This window comes from Hippichthys cyanospilos, chromosome 18 (assembly GCF_059441005.1).
Source record: "Hippichthys cyanospilos isolate Australia breed blue-spotted pipefish chromosome 18, RoL_Hcya_1.0, whole genome shotgun sequence".
NCBI classification, from domain to species: Eukaryota; Metazoa; Chordata; class Actinopteri; order Syngnathiformes; family Syngnathidae; genus Hippichthys; species Hippichthys cyanospilos.
The window spans coordinates 11,227,909-11,247,290 of record NC_142386.1 but is presented as its reverse complement, the minus strand read 5'-3'; the positions used below and the strand labels follow the sequence as shown (position 1 = coordinate 11,247,290).

General features: G+C 38.6%; 3 protein-coding genes across 3 annotated transcripts; all 3 read left to right on the top strand.

Annotated features, from left to right (window-relative positions):
- The first annotated feature begins 5 nt into the window (after positions 1-5).
- Positions 6-6,217, top strand: LOC148408942 (palmitoyltransferase ZDHHC20-B-like). The gene is made up of 13 exons (XM_088440248.1): positions 6-180; positions 1,263-1,289; positions 1,374-1,468; positions 2,634-2,754; positions 3,543-3,612; positions 4,083-4,115; positions 4,206-4,326; positions 4,678-4,810; positions 4,888-5,014; positions 5,103-5,189; positions 5,282-5,358; positions 5,423-5,469; positions 5,550-6,217. Exons 1-12 carry the CDS (start codon positions 6-8, stop codon positions 5,464-5,466), a joined length of 1,110 nt encoding a protein of 369 aa, XP_088296374.1. The 3' UTR covers positions 5,467-5,469; positions 5,550-6,217.
- Positions 6,218-6,374: 157 nt separating this feature from the next.
- LOC148408941 (organic solute transporter subunit alpha-like) lies at positions 6,375-12,901 on the top strand. Its single transcript, XM_088440250.1, has 8 exons — positions 6,375-7,658; positions 8,596-8,747; positions 8,848-8,921; positions 10,714-10,872; positions 10,955-11,066; positions 11,130-11,276; positions 12,261-12,366; positions 12,451-12,901. Exons 1-8 carry the CDS (start codon positions 7,583-7,585, stop codon positions 12,612-12,614), a joined length of 990 nt encoding a protein of 329 aa, XP_088296376.1. The 5' UTR covers positions 6,375-7,582; the 3' UTR covers positions 12,615-12,901.
- A 2,409-nt stretch (positions 12,902-15,310) lies between these two features.
- Positions 15,311-18,923, top strand: LOC148408940 (uncharacterized). Its single transcript, XM_088440247.1, has one exon. The coding sequence runs from the start codon at positions 15,497-15,499 to the stop codon at positions 18,218-18,220; it is 2,724 nt and encodes a 907-aa protein (XP_088296373.1). The 5' UTR covers positions 15,311-15,496; the 3' UTR covers positions 18,221-18,923.
- The last annotated feature ends 459 nt before the right edge of the window (positions 18,924-19,382 follow it).

Sequence of the window (19,382 nt, the reverse complement as noted above, 5' to 3'; positions counted from 1 at the left end):
CTCACATGGCAGTGACGTCACATCACCACAGGCTACCACAGACTTGCTTTGACAGATTAAAGATGGCGCCCTCTCGTACACTGAGGTGCTGTAAACGGGCTCTTAACTGGATACCTGTCCTGTTTATTAACCTGGTCGTTGGCTGGTCTTACTACGCATATGTTGTAGAGCTTTGTGTCTGTAAGTATGCTTTATGTGTGTGTGTTTTTTTTTAATTCAGTTTAAAATTTTACATGCGTGTATACATATGTCGGGAGATGGTTATGCGGTTTTGTTGTTGACAATTTCTAACTTGTCATCTGTCATTTGTCGAAGTGTGGTTTACGATCTTTTCCGGGCTTTAAAGTAAAATGATGCTTTTTTAAATGTTATTTAATTTCTCCGTCCACTGTTCTTTCGTTTACTAAAGTATTCACTGAAGTGTTCTTGTACGTGCAGTCCACAAATGTTTTTGCCTATTAAAAGAGGAAGTGTAATGATATTCCTTGTCAATAACGTTATATAAAGCTATTTACAAACTCTATGATCCACGCTCATATAACGGACAAAGTTCTTGAAAGCGTGCTTATTATTCTATAATGTGCTTTATTCCTTGCAAAATTGACAGAAATTGTCCATTACAAGTTTTCCAAACTTCTGCATTGACTTAAAAGAATTTACGTAAGGTTTAAATTGGACTGTACGATTGTGTTATTTTGTTTAAAAATGTAACGTACCATATTGTCCAGGAAAACTTAAGATCACGAGAAGCTTTTGTGATAGCTAAAAATGGATTGATTGTCGCCACCCTGCGTTTTTACCCAGACATTTAAAAATAAATAAATAAATAAATAAATAAATTACAATCGCGGATATCAAAACTGAGTCATGAAAGTAATTGGTTATTAAGTGATTTATATAGTTGTGTGTTTGTCAAACAAGCAAGACTGTTAATGATTTATGAGAATACTGGACTAAAAAAAAAAAAAAAAAAAAAGCATGCAGTGTTCTTCATTCGGAAGGCCTGGAACTGATGATACCATTATCCGCATGTCGCATGAATTTTAGCCGCCGTGGTCAGGCGAGGGGCGTCCCTGCTTTCTCAACAAAGCTCTTTCTCATTGTCTTATTGCAAGAGTGGGAGGGGGGGTTACTACAAGCGGTGCCAGGCTGCTGCCACATGGTGCCAGGACGCGGTGTCGTGCTATGGGAGATGTGAATGACTGCATTTTTGTCCAGCACTAACCAATATTTTCTCTGCTTCCTTTATATATATCATGTAGATACAATCACAAATAATGCAGAGCGAAGTAAGTGAAAATACAGGTTCCCTTTTGTTTATTGTTAAGCAAATATTACATTCGTGTTGCTTCATTTTTGCTTTCTCACAACAGTCAGCTACTTGGTCATCTTCCACATTTCCTTCTTCATGTTCATATGGTCTTACTGGAAGACCATCTGCTCCAGACCTGCTGAACCGTCTAAAGTGGTAATGTGGAAAGTTTGTTACACACCGTCTGACTCAGTGCTTCTCTTATTTTTTTGCAAAGCCCCCTCTCGGAGAGAGAAAACATTCTGCTCCTCCACCCTTCACACAACCACACACACTTGTTGCTGTGATATTAAATAATATCAGTGTCTATTTAAAAAAAAAACGTACAATTTTACATAAAAAATAAATAAATAACATTAGTAAAAGAAAAAAAAAGCAATATTAATCAACTTTTAACAACCGTTAACTTTACTTTTTAACTTCAAAAATAAACTTAAAAAAATAACTTCCATGTTCATCAAAGTACATGAAATATCAGAATTATGTCAAAACTAATAAAAACTAGAAATGGTTTTGACTATGTGAACCGTTTCATGAAGGGGAAAAAAATCTAATAGACCAATAGTAAATGTAAATGTAAATGTATCTGGAACATTAACACAGGATCACCAATTTATTAAACATATTAACCTGAACTATAAGCTGCAAAACATTCCCAGTTTTTTTTTCATTCCTGTGATCTAGAAAAGGGACACTGTAAGATTTAGACCGTTATTCATTAGAGAAGAATAAATTAAATGATTATAAATTTCAAAAACTTGCAAATAAATGTGTTCTTAACGACCAATAGTAAGTTTCAAATATAATGATAGGTCTAGTTATCATTAAATTATATTACATGGGGGGGTGGCACTCCTCCAAAGGCTGCCATGTCTGTTATAGCTACAGACAGCCAGAGGAGGAGTGTGAATTGCTGCATTTACCATAATGTCCCTAAAGCTCCCACGAGCACATGCAAAAATTACACATACTCAGTTTTAACATTTAAAACCCCCCCACAGATTTTGACAGTGAGAGCACCACTGCACCACCCTGTGCCATGTGTGTGCAATTACCTTAAATGCAAAACCTGTTCCCTGGGGTCATACAAGCCACCTTTGGCCCGCATCACTATTTGAGAAGGACTGAGCTAACTGAGTGTGCGTCATGATCATAGGCTAAGAACAAAATGAGCAGACACAATTAAGATATATATTAAGCACAAAAGGAGAAGAGGTATCACCCAAACACACACTTATATAAAGAGTCCTACAGCACTGTAAGGAAGTGGTGTGATTTTTTTTTTTTTTTTTTTAATAGCTCTAATTTCTTGTACTGTTAGTTCACCCTGCCGAGAGCGGAGAAAGAACAGTTTGAAAGGGAAGAGCAAGCGGAGATGCAGCAGGAAATTCTAAAGAAGGTGGCCAGAAATTTACCAGTCTACACGCGCACAGCAGCTGGAGGTGAGGCCTTTTACTGCACATGTGAACATTGACGGTAATGTAAGCCATTTCACATCATGCCGCAAGGGAGTGTGGACAACAAAGGAAGGACACACACTTTTCATCATTAGTCATGTCAAAATTAGTCATCCACATATTCACTGTGAAAAACAAGAGGGTATTTTTGGATTTCATTCAAAATAAGCAAATTAGATGTTTTGCTAGAATAACCCCCAAAAAATAGCTTGATGTTCTTGCAACATCAGAAATTTGAAGATCCCACAAATGGCAAATTCCTCCTTCTGAAATGAAAAAGTCGCATATGTATTTTTCCACCCTCCAAAAATGTATTATCCTTTTCAAATCGAACAAAGCAACAGTTGAACCACTGCAGGTTCATGTGTAGCCAGAGTAACAGAAGGCCCAATTGGACTCACGTGCACTATTAGTTTTTCCTCACATGGCACATGTGTTCTGTTCATGTGTCTCCTGTAAACAATGCTTGAGATGTGGTGCATGCGCTTCAAAATTTGCAATGTTTTAGTTTACCACTAGATGTCACTAAATCTCACACATTATCCTTTCAAGGGTGGAAATAGTTCATCTTCCAGGACCTGGCATTTGGAACTGGAGGGTCCTGCTGGGAAAAAAAGAAATGATCAAATAAAAAAAAGAGAGAAGCAGCACTCAGACATTTCTTTGCAAGCTAGTGCTTGTGTTATCTGGTTCTCTGCGTGTCTTGCAAATTTAGGCCTTTGAGTTGATATTATTCAGTATTATAGGTAAATTGTCTTTGCCTGTGTTTTCAGCCATCCGATACTGTGGCCTCTGCCAGGTAATCAAACCTGATCGCTGCCACCATTGCTCGACCTGTGAGATGTGAGTATGCACCATTAATTTAGGATTTGTTTACTTATTTGTTTACATCAGGGTTGTCCAAAAAACAGTCCTAAAGGGGCACTATCCTGCATGTTTTTGATGTTTCTGTCCTCCAACACACCTGATTCAAATGATCAGCTCATCAGCAGGCTCAGCAGAAGCCTGATAACAATCCTGATAATTGAATCAGGTGAGTTGGAGGACGGAAATATAAAAAACTTGCTGGATTGTGGCCCTCATGGACTGGTTTGAACACTCCTGGTTTACATTAAAAAAAAAAAAAGTCATGAATCCAAACGTACTTAATATTAATGTGTGTCGAAAACGACTGTGTGCTTATATTTTTAACAGAGGTGTTTTTATTAATAATAAGTGAACTTTCGGAACAAATGTACTATTATATCTTAAAATAATATTTTTATTAATGTTTTGACCTAATTACACATGTATGTTTCTTTTTTTTGCTGTAGGTGTGTGCTCAAGATGGACCATCACTGTCCCTGGTAAAGCAACAGCATCATTAAAAAAAAAAAAAAAAAGTCAGGTTTTAGGCTAAAGCGCCCCCCCCCCTTTTTTTTTTTCTATTCTCTCAGGGTGAATAACTGTGTTGGCTTCTCAAACTACAAATTCTTTGTCTTGTTTTTGGCATATGCTTCACTTTACTGTGGAGTGATATGTGCTACCGTCGTCCAGTATTTCATCCAATTCTGGACCGTGAGTATAAGTGCATCCTTTTTACCCCAAATGAATGGGTATGTCGGCTCATGCTTCATTAAAACTCATTCACTGTCATTACATTATTTAACAGGAATGGGCAGGGGAGCATTTGATGCTACTCCGCTGTAAATTTCAGTTTTGGAAACAATTTTACCGATGCACAGTCACCAGTAGATGGCATCGATGCCCCATTTGACATAGAACATTGAACACAATATGTTGCGAGTCTTGAAAATATTAAAATGCTCTAAAATGGCTGGCAGTGAATAAGTAAAATGTGCCCAACAAGCAAAATTTAGGATTATTTTGTATCACTTCATGTGTCAATGTTTTTGTTTTTCTCCATAGAAACATCTTCCCAACACGCACGCCAAATTCCACATATTATTCCTTTTTTTTGTGGCAGCACTATTTTTGATCAGCATCCTGTCACTCTTCAGTTACCACCTCTGGCTCGTAGGCAAGAACAGGACCACCATAGGTACTCGGGGCTTTTGCTTTATTGAGCGTAACTGTGCTATTCTGATGTCACTGTCTATGTCATGTACTTGCCAACAGAGGCTTTTAGGGCCCCAGTATTTGTAAAAGGCCCCGATAAAAATGGATTTTCTCTGGGCTTCAAGCGGAATGTAGCCGAGGTGTTTGGGGACCAGGCGAAGCACTTTATATTTCCTGTTTTTTCCAGGTAAAATCTCAACCCTGCAGATACATGTTAATTTTTTTCACACATGGAATCCAAGTAACCTTTGACTTTTGATACTGCATTTTATCAGTCTTGGGGACGGGCATTCGTTTGTAACCAGACTGGTGCACATCGATCCTGAACAGGCAAACAGCGTCTTGCAGCAAAACGGCAAAAGGTTATTGAATTTATTTATTTTTGTTGGGGGCTTCTTATTTGCTGTCTGTTTACTTTCTTACTGTTAATCACCATGTGTGATTTCAATTGCAGTTTTTTGAATGAAGAAATAAGCCCCAACGGACTGGATAGTGATATGCAACACAAAGTGGAAAACAAGGAGGAGAATGGTACGCTCTATAAAAATGCTACTAAAAAGCAGGCTTCACTAATTTTGATATTTTTTTCTTTTAGGAGGAGTCCAGATAGTGTCTGTGGCCATGGAAAGTGAGCCATAGAAGGTATATTAAATTGTATTATTATTTCAGGATTGTGGTGGACTCGCTACTGTTTTATTGAATACATTCTATTTGTTCATCAGCTGACCTCACATGTTGCCTTGACCATCAGCACGTCCACAGGAGATGTCCTCTGTCCTCAGCTAGGCTTCTACACTCCCATTTTTTTTTTTTAAATGTTCCTCAGTTTCGTTTGTTGTCATTTAGACCGCAGCGGTTCGATCCAGCGGTTTGCATCACTTGTGGTCCAAAAATATTTACAACAAACTTCTAGGGCTTTACTCTCCCGAGCCAGTGTGTTTAACTATAATTAATTTATGTACTATTCAGTATTATACTAGCATCATTAAGTACATTTTGTGTCAGTTAGGCCTTGATACGCATTTTTAATGAATCAGGAGAGATGAATGCTGCCAACCATATGTGCAATATGTCCAAGAAGATTCAGCAGTGAATCACTTTTTAACTGGGTTCAGTTCATGTCAAGTAATTTATTTTTGTTTACATAATTTAAACAGTTGTTTTTGTCATATTTATGAAATAGACTGATTGTTTAGGTTTTTATGTGTGAGAACTAAATCAGGTTGAAGTTGATGAAACAGGATACTAAGTGTCATGTCACATAAAAAAATGAAACGTGCACTCACATCTTCCACTGCACTATCAATGTTTGGAAATGACTTCCTTGTCTTTGATGTAAGTTTATAACCTTAAATATCATAAAGCACAAAGTGATGATTTTATTGCAAAATTTGGTAAGACTTTCTTTTGCATGTCACTTCTTTTGACTCTATTTTGATAATGAGACTTTTTTAAAGATTCCATTTGGCTAATTGAATCAGCTAAAAATTGCACCGTGGTAAAAGTTTGCTGACTTTTCAGATGGAAAATAATGTCTGCCACTATATATTTGGGGTCCTGTTTTAAGCATATTTTATTAAATTTAACAATTTAAGCCACCAAATGATAATATTTTTACCTGAAATAAATGCAACATTTTTCATAATGAATCACAATCACATTTTTCAACAGCTCTTATCTATGAAGCCAGTAAAATATTTACTTGAATAGTCTTGGAATTAACATAAAATCATCAAATAAAAAATGGTGCCGCCGAGCGATGATTTTTTTTAAAACCATTTATTAGCACAATTTTCCATAATAATCATTTGTTTTAACTTTCTACAAAGCTTACATGAGTAAAATCTTGGAATTGTTGTAAAATGATCAATTAAAAAAATATTTCATTTCAAACACTGTGGAATATCTTTCTCTGAAACCTTGAATACAATTATTTTTCCTGTACAATACAACTGTTAAAAACAACTACCACATCTGACTCGTTATGACACATATTTTCCTCAAAGTTTTAGAGACAATTGTCAAATTGTCTCGCATCTGGCGACGGTTTTTAGGCCCTGTGAAGATAACTTGAGCAGGGGGTTTTGCTCAGAGATGCTACGGCAAAAATGTAGAACTAATACCAAAAATAATAATAATTTAAAACTTTTTCCAATGAGCTGTCTCTCAACTTTTTGAAGTAAAACTGTCAATGCCCATCTTAGTTTGTCCTCCAAGTTTGGCCGCAAAATCAGCAGTAGAACTGAGATACTGCAATGTTTTTGAAAGCTTGATGCAATTTTAATCAATCTCTGAAGGTAACACGAGAATTTGGACCTCCCCATCAATAATATAGCGGTAATACAATTTATTCCTAGCAATCTTCCTTCAAAAAGGCCTTTATCTGTTTTACATCTTTTTATATTTACCTGAATGCCACACGCCCTGCCAAAGTTCAGGTGTGCTGATACATTCATTGCTTCTCTTTTGGCGTCATTTGAATGACTGTGACTGTCTGTGAATGAATGTGCGACAGTTACTTATGGAGGGATTCCCATAAACCTGCGATTTCTTAACGTGTCATCAAGCCATAGCTCCTTAAAAGTAGCATAAGGTTAAAGTACACTTCACTTGAACCCATTGCACACACGTGAAGGAGAAAGACTTTCTTTTTTTGCTCACCTTCCACTTAGAGGCCTGCTTTGATCAGAGATTGTGGCGTTTGAGTGTCAGGACATACAGGGGGAAATTTTAGACGAGAAGAACCTGGGGAGTCATGGAGCAAATGGACAACGGCACCATTGATCCCGCTTGTTTACAGGAGCCTCCTCTGGCTATGGATGTGATCAAGCGTAAGTCTTGACAGCTGCACAGCAGCGTTGAGCATCTCGGTCACAAAGGTTTTACACTGCTTTTGCATGTGCTCTTCATTTTTTGTCCCGCATGCCCTCAAAATACTTAGCTCAAAATAACTTGACAGTAAGAATAAGAAAAGGCTGTTGTATAATTTGCTGAATTCACCGAATGTCCTCTTATTCCAAGAACGGTAGTCGCTTCTTATCTAATCACTGGATGCTCTTGCTGTTATGCTGATATTTGATGCCATTAAAAGTTCGCAAATGCTTTCTTTTTTTGCAGAACGGTTTTGTGAATTATCGACAGAATTTTGGGAGAAACTTTCTCATTCTGTGCAGCAATTTTTTTTTTTTTTTTCTAATTTAATCCCCAGAAACCTGAAACGTTTTTTTACTAAACAACGATATAACATTAACTGTTGTTATTATTATTATTATTATTATTATTATTATTATTATTATTATTATTACAGTTGTCCATCTTTTTTCCTGAGTTTAAAAAGTCTTACTGCTTTTGAATGCACTGTATGTCTCATCTTTACATGAGCAGCTATAATGAGAACATAGTTGTTTCTTAGTGACCTTAATCCGCTATCTAATGATTGTTTAATGGTGGTGTGTTATCGCTGTTATCCCAATAATTTGGGATAAAAGAGTCACAAGGATAAGCCAAGCTAATTGGAACGCAAGCACTGCTTTGAAGAAAAACTTCAAAATAAAAGCTTGCTAATGTTATTGCGTTGACCTGCAAGTATTACTAGATGTTTTTGTTTTGAAATTGGCCGTTTTACGTTACGTTGTTGCGGTGTCCTTAGCATGTCGGTGCACGTCAAATAAACATAAACGTTTGCATGTAAACTAGGAAATAGCAAAAAATAATTAAGAACCAAAACATTGCACTGTTTTTTTTTTCTTTTGTATGTGTTCCAATCAGAGCTAGATGCATTTGGAATATGCCTATACGCCATGCTCACATTCATGTCCTGTATATCCCTGCTGCTTTACTTGGAGCAATGTGTTTACATTTATAAAAAACTACCTTACCCGAAAAAGAGTACGATCATCTGGGTCAATGGAGCCGCACCGGTAAGCTTTCTATCAACCATTTTATGCCTGGAATGTGTTCAATTAACTCAGCCAATATTGGATATTTTAAAACATTTTGTTAAAAGGTTCTTTTTTTCAGGTTATTGCCACCATGTCTTGTTTTGGGATGTGGATCCCCAGGGCTGTCATGTTTACAGATATGACATCAAATTGGTGAGTTTTTTTGTTGTTGTTTTTTTTTTTTTCAGTTTTTTCACCTCATGCATCATCACCTCAAAAACATCCGAGTGCAATCTTGCATGTGAAGTCTACGTGTGGTTTAAGCAGTTTGATGAATCATTACACAAGACAAGATCACAGGTCGCATTACTTTTGCAACTAGCTTGCATGTGATATACAAGCAGGGAATTTGCCAAACTCTCCAACAGTGATGCCATGATGATTGTTACTCTTAAAAGTACGCATTTTTAGGGAATCTATCGCGTTACTAATGCTCAGTGTTGGGAGTAATGCAATGGAAAAGTAATGTTACTTTAATGCATTAATTTTTGCTGTAATGAGGTCATGTAAGGCATTACACACAAAAAACTAGTAATATTTTACTCTGTACAAACGATAGTAACGCACATTACAAAGCATTATAATGTATAGCCCCAAAAAACACTGCTAAATCCTTTAAATTTATAATAATAATGCAGAGAACTTTGTTCAGGTTGTTGTATTTGTACATTTTTATTTCACATTTCCAGCAATCTAAGGTATCAGTTACAAGTCCAAGGGAGAAATAATATTTATTTGGAGCATATCAGTATACTTTAGTTTAAGGTCATTCCACTGGATGTGTAATGAGGGTAATAAGCGGCATTTGAAATTCCAAATCCAAATTTCCAGGTATGTTGGTGAGGGCAATGTAAAAGGAATGCAATAGTAGTGTAATGCATTACATTTCAAATACAGTCATATTATAATGTAACAAATTACTTTGGAATGACAGTAATAAGTAATAAATAATGCATCACAGTTTTGAAGTTACTTGCCCAACACCACGAATGCTAGTTAAAGTAATCAGATGGATTAAAGTTACCTCTCTCCTACCATCATTGATCACTTCATGATAGTCCTTCTCGAATCGTGTGTGTGTGTGTGTGTGTGTGTGTGTGTGTGTGTGTGTGTGTGTGTGTGTGTGTGCGTGTGTGGGTGTGGGTGTGTACTCACAATATACTCACAATATAGATTGCCTAAAAAGGGACCTCTGGTATTGACCAAGGTGAAAATATGGGAATTTTAAATTACGAGCGAGAACGTAGCATTTTCAAGATCAAATGTAGCTATTGATGTAACTTGTAATCTAACTCAGTTAATTGACTGATTACTAGTTACTTAAGTTACTTTTTAACAGTAACACTAGTCACCAATACATTGCTTCAATTATCACTGTCTAAAATGTTTAAAACAAACATCAGTTGCTAATTTTCATCGTAATACTTGTTCGTACGGGTTCGTTAAAAATATTGATGCTGGTCATAAAGGTCAATAGTTAAATTATGTCAATAAAAGCGAGAGTTTATTTTCGAAACTACTTAAAAAGTGTCCAGTAAGATCATTATATTATTTTTATTAAAAACAATTTGTGAATTTGTTGAATAAAATACTAACAATTACTTTTTGTAATTATAAGTAAAAAAAGATTACTGTATATACTAATATATATATATATATATATATATATATATATATATATATATATATATATATATATATATATATATATATATATATATATATATATATATATATATATATATATATATATATATATATAAAATCAGTTTTTTATTTTATTTAATAAAAACAAATATGATATTGATATGTCACTATTAAACACATACTTCCAAGGCAGTAATCAGTCAAGTAACTAAGTTACTTTTTCAAGGTAACTTGGACAACACTGGCCACTAATACATGAAATGTGATTTGTTTTTGAAACGGCGTTGTATTTTTGTAGTTATTTTGCAGTGGTGGTGTACAAAGTGTTGGTTCTTCTGATTGAGGAACTGGGCGGCAGCAGTGCATTTCTCACGCGCTTTTCCGGGAAAACCTTCAAGATCACCACAGGGCCGTGCTGCTGCTGCTGCCTGTGTTTACCTCGCGTACCCATGTCACGGTAGCGACAATGAACTTCTCGATGCCACGTTGATGGAATGAAACGGCAAATCCATGTTTCGCTTGTTTTTTGTATTTTTTAGGGGCATGCTGTTCCTGCTGAAATTGGGTGCGCTGCAGTACGCCATCTTAAAGACGGCGCTCAGTATCCTCTCCATCGTACTGTGGACCAACGGCAACTTTGACCTCTCAGATGTAAGTTTACCATCTTCCTTCATCCCGTAACGCAACAGGTGCAAACGAAGCGTTCGTTTGCAGCTAGAGATCACCGGCTCTGCAATTTGGATCAACCCGTTCATTGGCGTTCTCACCATCACCTCCCTTTGGCCCGTCGCCATCGTCTTCATGAACACCAACCACCTTTTACGCAGCCTCAATATTGTACCCAAGTATGCCATGTACCAAGTGAGTAGAAAATTAACAAAAGTTATGCAATGCAAATTCTTGTACCGTTTACACTTGCTGTGAACTGTAATAATAAACATATTGGTATAAATTTATGCCCCGTGACAGTTTCAAACAGAACTGGGCGCCCACATGGACACAGATTATTTTTAGGGCTGTAACTAACGATCATTGAAAAACAGGGCAAGTGCTGTAACTTTTTAATCTTTATCTTATTCCATAGAATAATTGAGTCATTGCCACCACTATGCCCCCCAGTTATTTTATTATATTTGATTTTTTAATACGTTACTAAGGTTGAATACGAGTTGAATTGAGTGGTTATAAATAATCTAAATATATGAATTGTTAAACAGTTAGGACAATATTTCAAATTTACATTCATAAAACAATAGTGAAAATTCAGTTACGGATTTGTCCCGAAAAAACAGAAAAAAAATAATTTAATACTTTAATTCATTTTTATTTAACTTAATATTGATATTGATATGATTTGCAAAAACAAAGCAAAACAAAAAAAAATGTTTTGTAATATTTGGTGATAATTAATTTGATGAATCAGTTACATTTAACGTGTAAATATTAATACCTTTGAAAAAAAATGTCCACTTACTGTCAACATCACAGGTGCTAACCAGTTATTGCTCAACTGTTTTATTTTCGTTTATGTGACATTCACAAGCTGAATCATGAGCATGTGTGATGTCACTTTCAGTTGCCAGTAGAAAAAAAAAAAGTTTTGTACATGAAAAATGAGTTTAGTGCTTGAATAAAAAAATAGAAAAAATCGTAATATTTTAATGCTTGAAAATAGCTAAATAAGTTAAGCACGAGACCGGTGAGGATGAAATGAAATGGGATCAATACAGTTTTCTACTTTGTCCTCATCGTTTCTAATGGCTGCATGACTCTTACCTAATTAAAATGCAATGCAAGGACTGCACGCTGCATTGCATTAATTAAGTGCTTCTTTGGAATCCTTAGCTAATACTGGTGTTAAGTCAGCTGCAGACATCCATCATCAACATCTTGGCTCTGGATGGAAGCATCGCCTGCTCTCCTCCCTTCTCCTCGCAGGCCCGCGGATCCAGTGAGAAACCTTCCCACAAATCTCTATTTTTATCCACCCCTTTGGCATGACACGGACCAAAACCCATCTTTCTCTTTCCTGCAGTGCTAAGTCAGCAGCTGATGATCATGGAGATGTTCATCATCACCCTGGTCACTCGCTTCTTTTATCGGCGTACATATGAGGCCATTCCCTCAGTCGCGCATGACCGCCAGTGCAAGGACGGAGTCTACCCGCGGGCCGCCGCTCACATGGAACACCACGTTTGAACCAGGGGAGCTCAAAGATGCGCTTTATCGGAGGTACCATTGCTCAAATGGTCACTTTGATGTGCTTCTGTGAGGCAAAAACTACCTCGAGTGGGAGAAAACATCTACACGCTAATAAATGGCAAAGTGTTTTTGCAGGAGTTTACAAACCTAAGTTCCCTCAGGCCAGTACTTATTTCACACAAATGAACTTCTGTATAAATCTAATTCCACTTAAAAGCTTTTTTAACCTTCTATCTATCTATCTATCTATCTATCTATCCATCTATCTAGGTCTCTCTCTCTCTCTCTCTCTCTCTCTCTCTCTCTCTCTCTCTCTCTATATATATATATATATATATATATATATATATATATATATATATATATATATATATATATATATATATATATAAATACAGAACAACAAAAGGACAAAAACTGCTGCTCTTTGAAGCTCTCTCTCTCTCTCTCTCTCTCTCTCTCTCTCTCTCTCTCTATATATATATATATATATATATATATATATATATATATATATATATATATATATATATATATATATATATATATATATATATATATATATATATATATATATATATAATACAGAACAACAAAAGGAGAAAAATTGTCTTGTTCCACAAAAAAGTGTGGACAAAAACTGCTGCTCTTTGAAGCTAGTTAGAATTTGATTTTGAGACAGTTTAAATCGAGTTTGAATCGCTATAAATGAGAATCTGAACCGTGATAATTGAGACTCACAATTCATCTTTCTTTTATATACAGAGAGATCGAGAGAGAGAGCGCAAAAAGCATAGCGTATACGATATCTAATACAAAAGCTGAGTCAATAATTATGCAACAACTGTCAGAAGATCGAGACAATGTGTTCATTATTGTAGCTGCATCATACTGTAACATATTTCTCATGTTCTATTTGCAAAATACTGTATTAGAAATATTTTTACTGTAAAGGTTTTACAGCACTGAAAAAAAATCATAGTGGTTGCTGTCGTTGAATTAAATTTTTAATACTGCTCTTGTATTGGATCTCGTGAGATGATGTCCATTTTAAAGGTGTGTTTTAAGATACTTATATAACCAGTGAATTCACAAATTCCTCTGATTATGACTGACAAGATATTATATGCTGTACCTGCATTTTAGTAGTTTTTACCTGGAGATTGTCATAATGATATGTTATTCCATGGCTACATATATGAATAAAGTGCTCAGCCGTAGTTAAGCCTTTTCATATGTAGTGTACATCTGCGTATTTAAAAATTGGACCGACCAAACCTTCTGTTGTCTGAGAATGAAACGCCAGAGGTTTATTTAAAGACTGCTGACCCACTTAGTGAAAAGCGGGAAACACTTGTGCTATGGATGAGATGGCAGATTTTTCTGCTGTTCCTCTAATGGCCAAAAGAGAGCGTGTTCCCACTTCAAAATCTCATGCACTGACCTGAAAATAAAGAACCATCAAACAAAGACCGGCAAACTTGACATGTTTTTTTTTCTTTCAGACTACTGCATTACATTATTATAACACCCCCCCCCCCAAAAAAAAAACAAAAAAAAAACAAGATAAATATATTCTCATTTCTGAGTGCAAAGTCACATTCACAACAAAAGATGTGAAGATAAAATCATTCCACATTGAATCGAAATCTGTGATTTTAAGTATTTAATTCAATATTTGGATTATATTTCAAATAATTCCCAAAGAATTCTGTGTTGTATATTTTTTTCGAGTAAATGTATCAAAATATTAGACTAACATTTTCTACACAAAGTTTAAAAACAGATGCTTTCTTGTTTCCTCGCTGCTACTCCTCAGCACTTACATAAGCTTTCTCATGACTGCATCGTGTTCAGTTCTGTTTTAAAGGCTCTGCCCTCATATGCTTTAAATTGGATTTATTGGATCTAAAAATATCACTTATGACATGAACACGCAAGTCTCACAGTTACGATTCATAAGTTAAAAAATGCAATTGATTATGAAAAAATATAAACGTATAAAATCTTTTTTTTCAGGAAAGGAAGACAAAATAACACATCATGTGGTCGTGCAATATGAACTTAATGACTTAATAATGGGATATTTTAGGTCCATGTATAAATTCATAAATGGAACGGGCCTTTGTCATTATGAAAGAGCAGTCAGTGCTCGCACAATTTCTTTAGGCTTCTGCTAGAAAGACAAGAAAAAGGCCCCTAGAACTAGAAAGAGATTAAAGTGTAACGTTTATAGGTGGAACAACTTTTGAAATTATTTACCGAGATCACTTTTTGTTTTATAAAAAAACCAACAAAAAAAAAAACAATCATGGACAGGTGAGAACAATTTTTTATATGTACTGTATGTACTGTTATTACATTAAAAGCCACACAATTGAAATAGGGCCCATTATTCAGAACAAAGCTTTATTTATATGATATTGACGATGCCTACAGATATGCAATTGGCACTATGAATGAAAATATTTAAGCAGGCCCAATTAATTGCGCACCCAACTTTCTATTATCTGCTGTTTATGTAAACAGTCATCAGGCATAGAGAAAGAGAGAACATGGTGATGACAGCCCCTGGCTCTGCATTGCTGACGAAAGCAGCTTACTCCCTCAGTTTCCATGGTAACTGGGGACAGGAGCCAGGCAAGAGCAAGGCAAAGGGGAGGGGCCTTTGAGGGAGAACTAGAGGAGAAAGCATTGGAGGGACAGAGGGAGGGGACGCAGACAGACGATAACATAGTAAACGCGGTGAGACCAAGGCAGGTGGAGACGTTCCTCCGAGAGGAGCAAAGACAAACTTGGATATAAATGATCCATCCAGCGAAAGGCGAATAATAGCCGCATCAAAACGGGAAGAGACGGTGGGCTAACGCAGAGAAAAGATGGATGTACAGACGGAGAACGCAGACCCCCCTTGTGAATCCCAACCAACAGGAAAAATACGAAAAGGATTCAAGCTGTTTGGCAAACGCAAGCCTGGCAACATCTTTTCCCTGAAAAACAACAAATCACCTGTCACCAGAAGCCAAACCCTCGATGGATTACCCGAAGGCGCCGTGCCTGATTCCGAGCAGGAGGCAGACAAGGAGCAGGAGGTGAGTCAAGGAGACGCCGAGCATGCCGAGGAAGAGCCGACGGCCGAAGATGGCGTCCTTGCCGTCGCTCGCAATTCCATCTCTTCGGTCGGCTCAGCCAAGTCCCTCCGATTTTTTTCACGGTTGAGGGGTGCCCGGAGAAGTGGGGGTGACCGCAAAGTCCACACGGTGTGCCAGCCGGTGCCTCGACAACGGCAAGGGTTGAAAGGTCTCTTCGGCAGCATGAAGTTACGCTCGAAAGACAATGAGGACAAGGTGGACGCTCCTCCAAGCCCGCTCCTCATGTCCTCCCGCTCGAACAGCGTGGAAATCATCAAAGAGGACATCGGACTCACCCCCAAATCTCATCCGCGCTCTCTGGAGAGCCCTGAGAAACACAGCAGTGAAAGCTCCCCGATACCAGAAGCTGACGTGAGCAGAACTGATAAGGATGTGTCGTCTGTGCCTGCCACAGAACCTCCAGCGGTTCCCGCTGAGAGCACTCTTGGCTCCTTGCTGGATGACATTTCCTCACTCCTCACTTTTGAGTCCATCTCAGGAGGAGACATCATGGCCGACGTGAAGGCCGAGTGGGGCAAAGTCAAACGCGCCTCCAGCCCGGACGCTCCCGAGGTCTCGGTAACGGCCTCTTCTCCTTCCTCCGGACCGACCACCACCTCTCCTCTAACCTCCACCTCTTCCTCGCCTGTAGCTGCTGGCAGTCATTCTATTCCTTGTCTGACAACACAAAACTCGTCTTCTGCAGCTAAGCCAGTTGTGACAAGTTTTACCAAATTCTCCACACTGACATCCGAGTCAGTCAAACCGAGTTCAGACTCTTCTCCAGCCTTGGGGCAATCTTCCATTGGAATTACAATAAAATCACCTCCTACAACCACAAACGTGAAACCGTCATCAAGCCCTCCTATTATGTGCGCCCCTCCGATAACAATGAAAACCACGCCTAGCACGGCTCCTACTTCCCAGGTTGCTCTGGACAAGACTCAAGAAACCACTTGTAACTCCACTTTTGGCAAAGTAGCTTCAATGGACACAGCGCCTGCCCCTCTCCCTCACCCTTCTCCAGTAAGTAAACCCCCCCTTGTAGCTACGACACCTCTTGCATCCCATAAACCCGCAATCCATAGTCTGTCCTCCCCTGCTACCTTCACTCAACCCGACAAACCTCCAAATGTAGCTGCAAAGGTGGAACCGGCTCCCAGCCATGCTCAAAGCCAACCTTTAACATCTCATGCCACAACAACCACAGCCATGCCAACTATTTCCAAACCTGTACAATTGTCCAGGCAATGGATGTCTAATGGGACATCTGTCACACCAGATTGTCCCCAACCTGAACCTAGCCCAATCACTTTTACAAGTGTCTCTCCGGCGAAAAAATTGTCAATGTCTTCAGATAGCTCTGTTCTTGTAGTTTCTAAAGAACCTCCATCGTCCCCCACTGCAGATCAGAGTACAGTTATCCAAAGCCAAACTCCCCCACTCCTTGTGACTGTATCTAAAAACCCACCTGTTCCTGCATCTTTAGTGTCTGTGACTAAAGAACTGCCTGTTTCTGTTTCTTCGGTGTCTGAGAAAAAAGAACCTCCTGTTTCTGCGCCGTTGGTGTCTGGGACTAAAGTCCCTCTTATTGCTGCATCTTTAGTGTCTGTAACTAAAGACACCCCTGTCCCTGTATCTTTCGTGTCTGAGACTAAAGACCCTCCTGTTTCTGCACCTTTAGTGTCTGGAACTAAAGACCCTCATGTTTCTCTACCTTTAGTGTCTGTGACTAAAGATCCTCCTGTTACTGCCCCAATTCGTACTGAGCCTCCCGTCCTTGCCCGTATTTCAGTTTCCGTGCCGAAAAACCCTCCTGCTCCAGTTCAAATCCCACTAACAGAATCACCCACTCTCCCGGTAACTTCCCTCCCTGCCACTAGCCCTGTGCCTTTGCCAAGTGAAACTGCGACATCCAACAGGATGAGCGGCAGCGAGCCATCAACAAATGGACAGTTGTCTCGCCCGAGTAGCACAGATGCGCAGGCGGCCAGAGTGGAGGAACAGCATAATGGTTCACGCATGGACGTCCCCAAAGAAAAGAGGACGCAAGCAAAGGCCCTCAGCAAAATACCCGTGGTTGGAGGAGGCCGAGCCGGAAAACTACCGGTGCGGGAGAGCCACCATGCCGACGACGATTCAAACAGGGACCCGCCCACTCCCATTGACGAGGACAAGCGTCATTTAGACTTTCACAACCCGGGGAGCAGAGAGAAAAGCGGGAGTGTTGAAATCCACGTATCCACCTTCAAACATAGCCAGGAGGAGAGTCAGCCGCTTCAGCCATCGAAGGCCCCCGCCGGGGTTCCTCGTGACTCCAAGATCCCCGTCAAGCACGGCGCTCAGTCCCCACCAGGATCCCAAATCCCGCAAGCTAAAGAAACCCCTCGCACCAAGATACCTGTCTCCAGAGTCCCAGTCCGTAGAGTGGGAAACAAGCCTGCAACTGCGAGTGCTGTGAGAAAATATTAAAGTACTGTACACATGTCATTTCTCCAAAGTTATGACTACAATATGTCCCCTTTAACTTCCACTGTCACCTACTGGCTTCACAAAACCAAGGAGCAGCACCGAAGCACAATCATCTTCACGCAAAGTCACAGGAGTTTCAGGATCAAATCTGAATGCAACAATTCATCTTCAGCAAGATTAAAATTTCTCTTGGAATGCCACACACAACTTGGACTGGTGCCTTTTTTAAGGTTGCTTTTCCTACAGGTTTTAATTCAGTCTTTTCTACAGGATTTTAAACATTTGTTATGTTTTGTAGACGCCGTTAAAACCTTCTTGTTTTTCTTTCTGGGACCACTATTTTACTATCCAGAGACTGCAGCTCCTAATATACATTCCATACCTCGCCGGGGATCTACGTATGTAGCAGAAAATGTGCCATTTTATATTTGCACTCGTCCAATGTACGTGCCCTTGCGTGTTTGCCTGCTCCTATGTAACGTGGGTTGATCACATGGTGAACAAAGGGAGAGACTGGGACTTTGAAACAGGGATGGAAATGACTCAGCAGCCATTACGGCCGCTTCTGTGGACATTTGGATGCAGAGATGTCTTTTGCAGTTGGTATATTGACACATATCCTCATCCTGCTTATGCTCAATCTGTGTGCATAGTTCTACCTATGTAGTTTCCTATTTAATCAATAAAATAATATGTGTGCTTAGCAAGCGGGTTTGTGCTGTTTAAGCGCTGGGTCGACGTGACATATTTAAAGCGGCTCATAAAAGAGGATTTATGAAGGACACTGGATTATCTTTTCTGCTAATTTAATAGGGAAGGAAATGACATAACCCTGTCGTTTAGGAAAAGATAAGAGCACATAAAGATTTTCAGCTTGGTTTCATTGTGACCTCCTCACAGAGCACGATTGTGACAGCATCCGCACTGCGAGTTCACTGACCTGAATAGAAAGCACATTAATGTCAACGACAACCTGGCCAATCGGCTGCAAGGGAACGCGGTTATTATGCGGCTTATTAACCGGAAAGGTCTGGAAATTGGTGTCATTGCTATTCATGGCGTCTTCCTTGTGCTTTTTATTTAAACAGATGATCGGGATGTAAATGAAAGACAAAGCACAATATAGGGCTGTCACTATCAAATTATTCCGTTGAGTAATTAG

What these genes read in the sequence shown, in the direction of transcription:
- LOC148408942 (XM_088440248.1), top strand. Translation starts at nt 6, where the DNA reads ATGGCAGTGACGTCACATCACCACAGGCTACCACAGACTTGCTTTGAC. An exon ending in ATATTTCCTGTTTTTTCCAG is followed by an intron (nt 5,015 to 5,102) that starts GTAAAATCTCAA and finishes GCATTTTATCAG; the next exon opens with TCTTGGGGACGGGCATTCGT. An exon ending in GGAAAACAAGGAGGAGAATG is followed by an intron (nt 5,359 to 5,422) that starts GTACGCTCTATA and finishes TTTTTCTTTTAG; the next exon opens with GAGGAGTCCAGATAGTGTCT.
- LOC148408941 (XM_088440250.1), top strand. Translation starts at nt 7,583, where the DNA reads ATGGAGCAAATGGACAACGGCACCATTGATCCCGCTTGTTTACAGGAG. An exon ending in GGGTCAATGGAGCCGCACCG is followed by an intron (nt 8,748 to 8,847) that starts GTAAGCTTTCTA and finishes TCTTTTTTTCAG; the next exon opens with GTTATTGCCACCATGTCTTG. An exon ending in ACAGATATGACATCAAATTG is followed by an intron (nt 8,922 to 10,713) that starts GTGAGTTTTTTT and finishes GTATTTTTGTAG; the next exon opens with TTATTTTGCAGTGGTGGTGT.
- LOC148408940 (XM_088440247.1), top strand. Translation starts at nt 15,497, where the DNA reads ATGGATGTACAGACGGAGAACGCAGACCCCCCTTGTGAATCCCAACCA.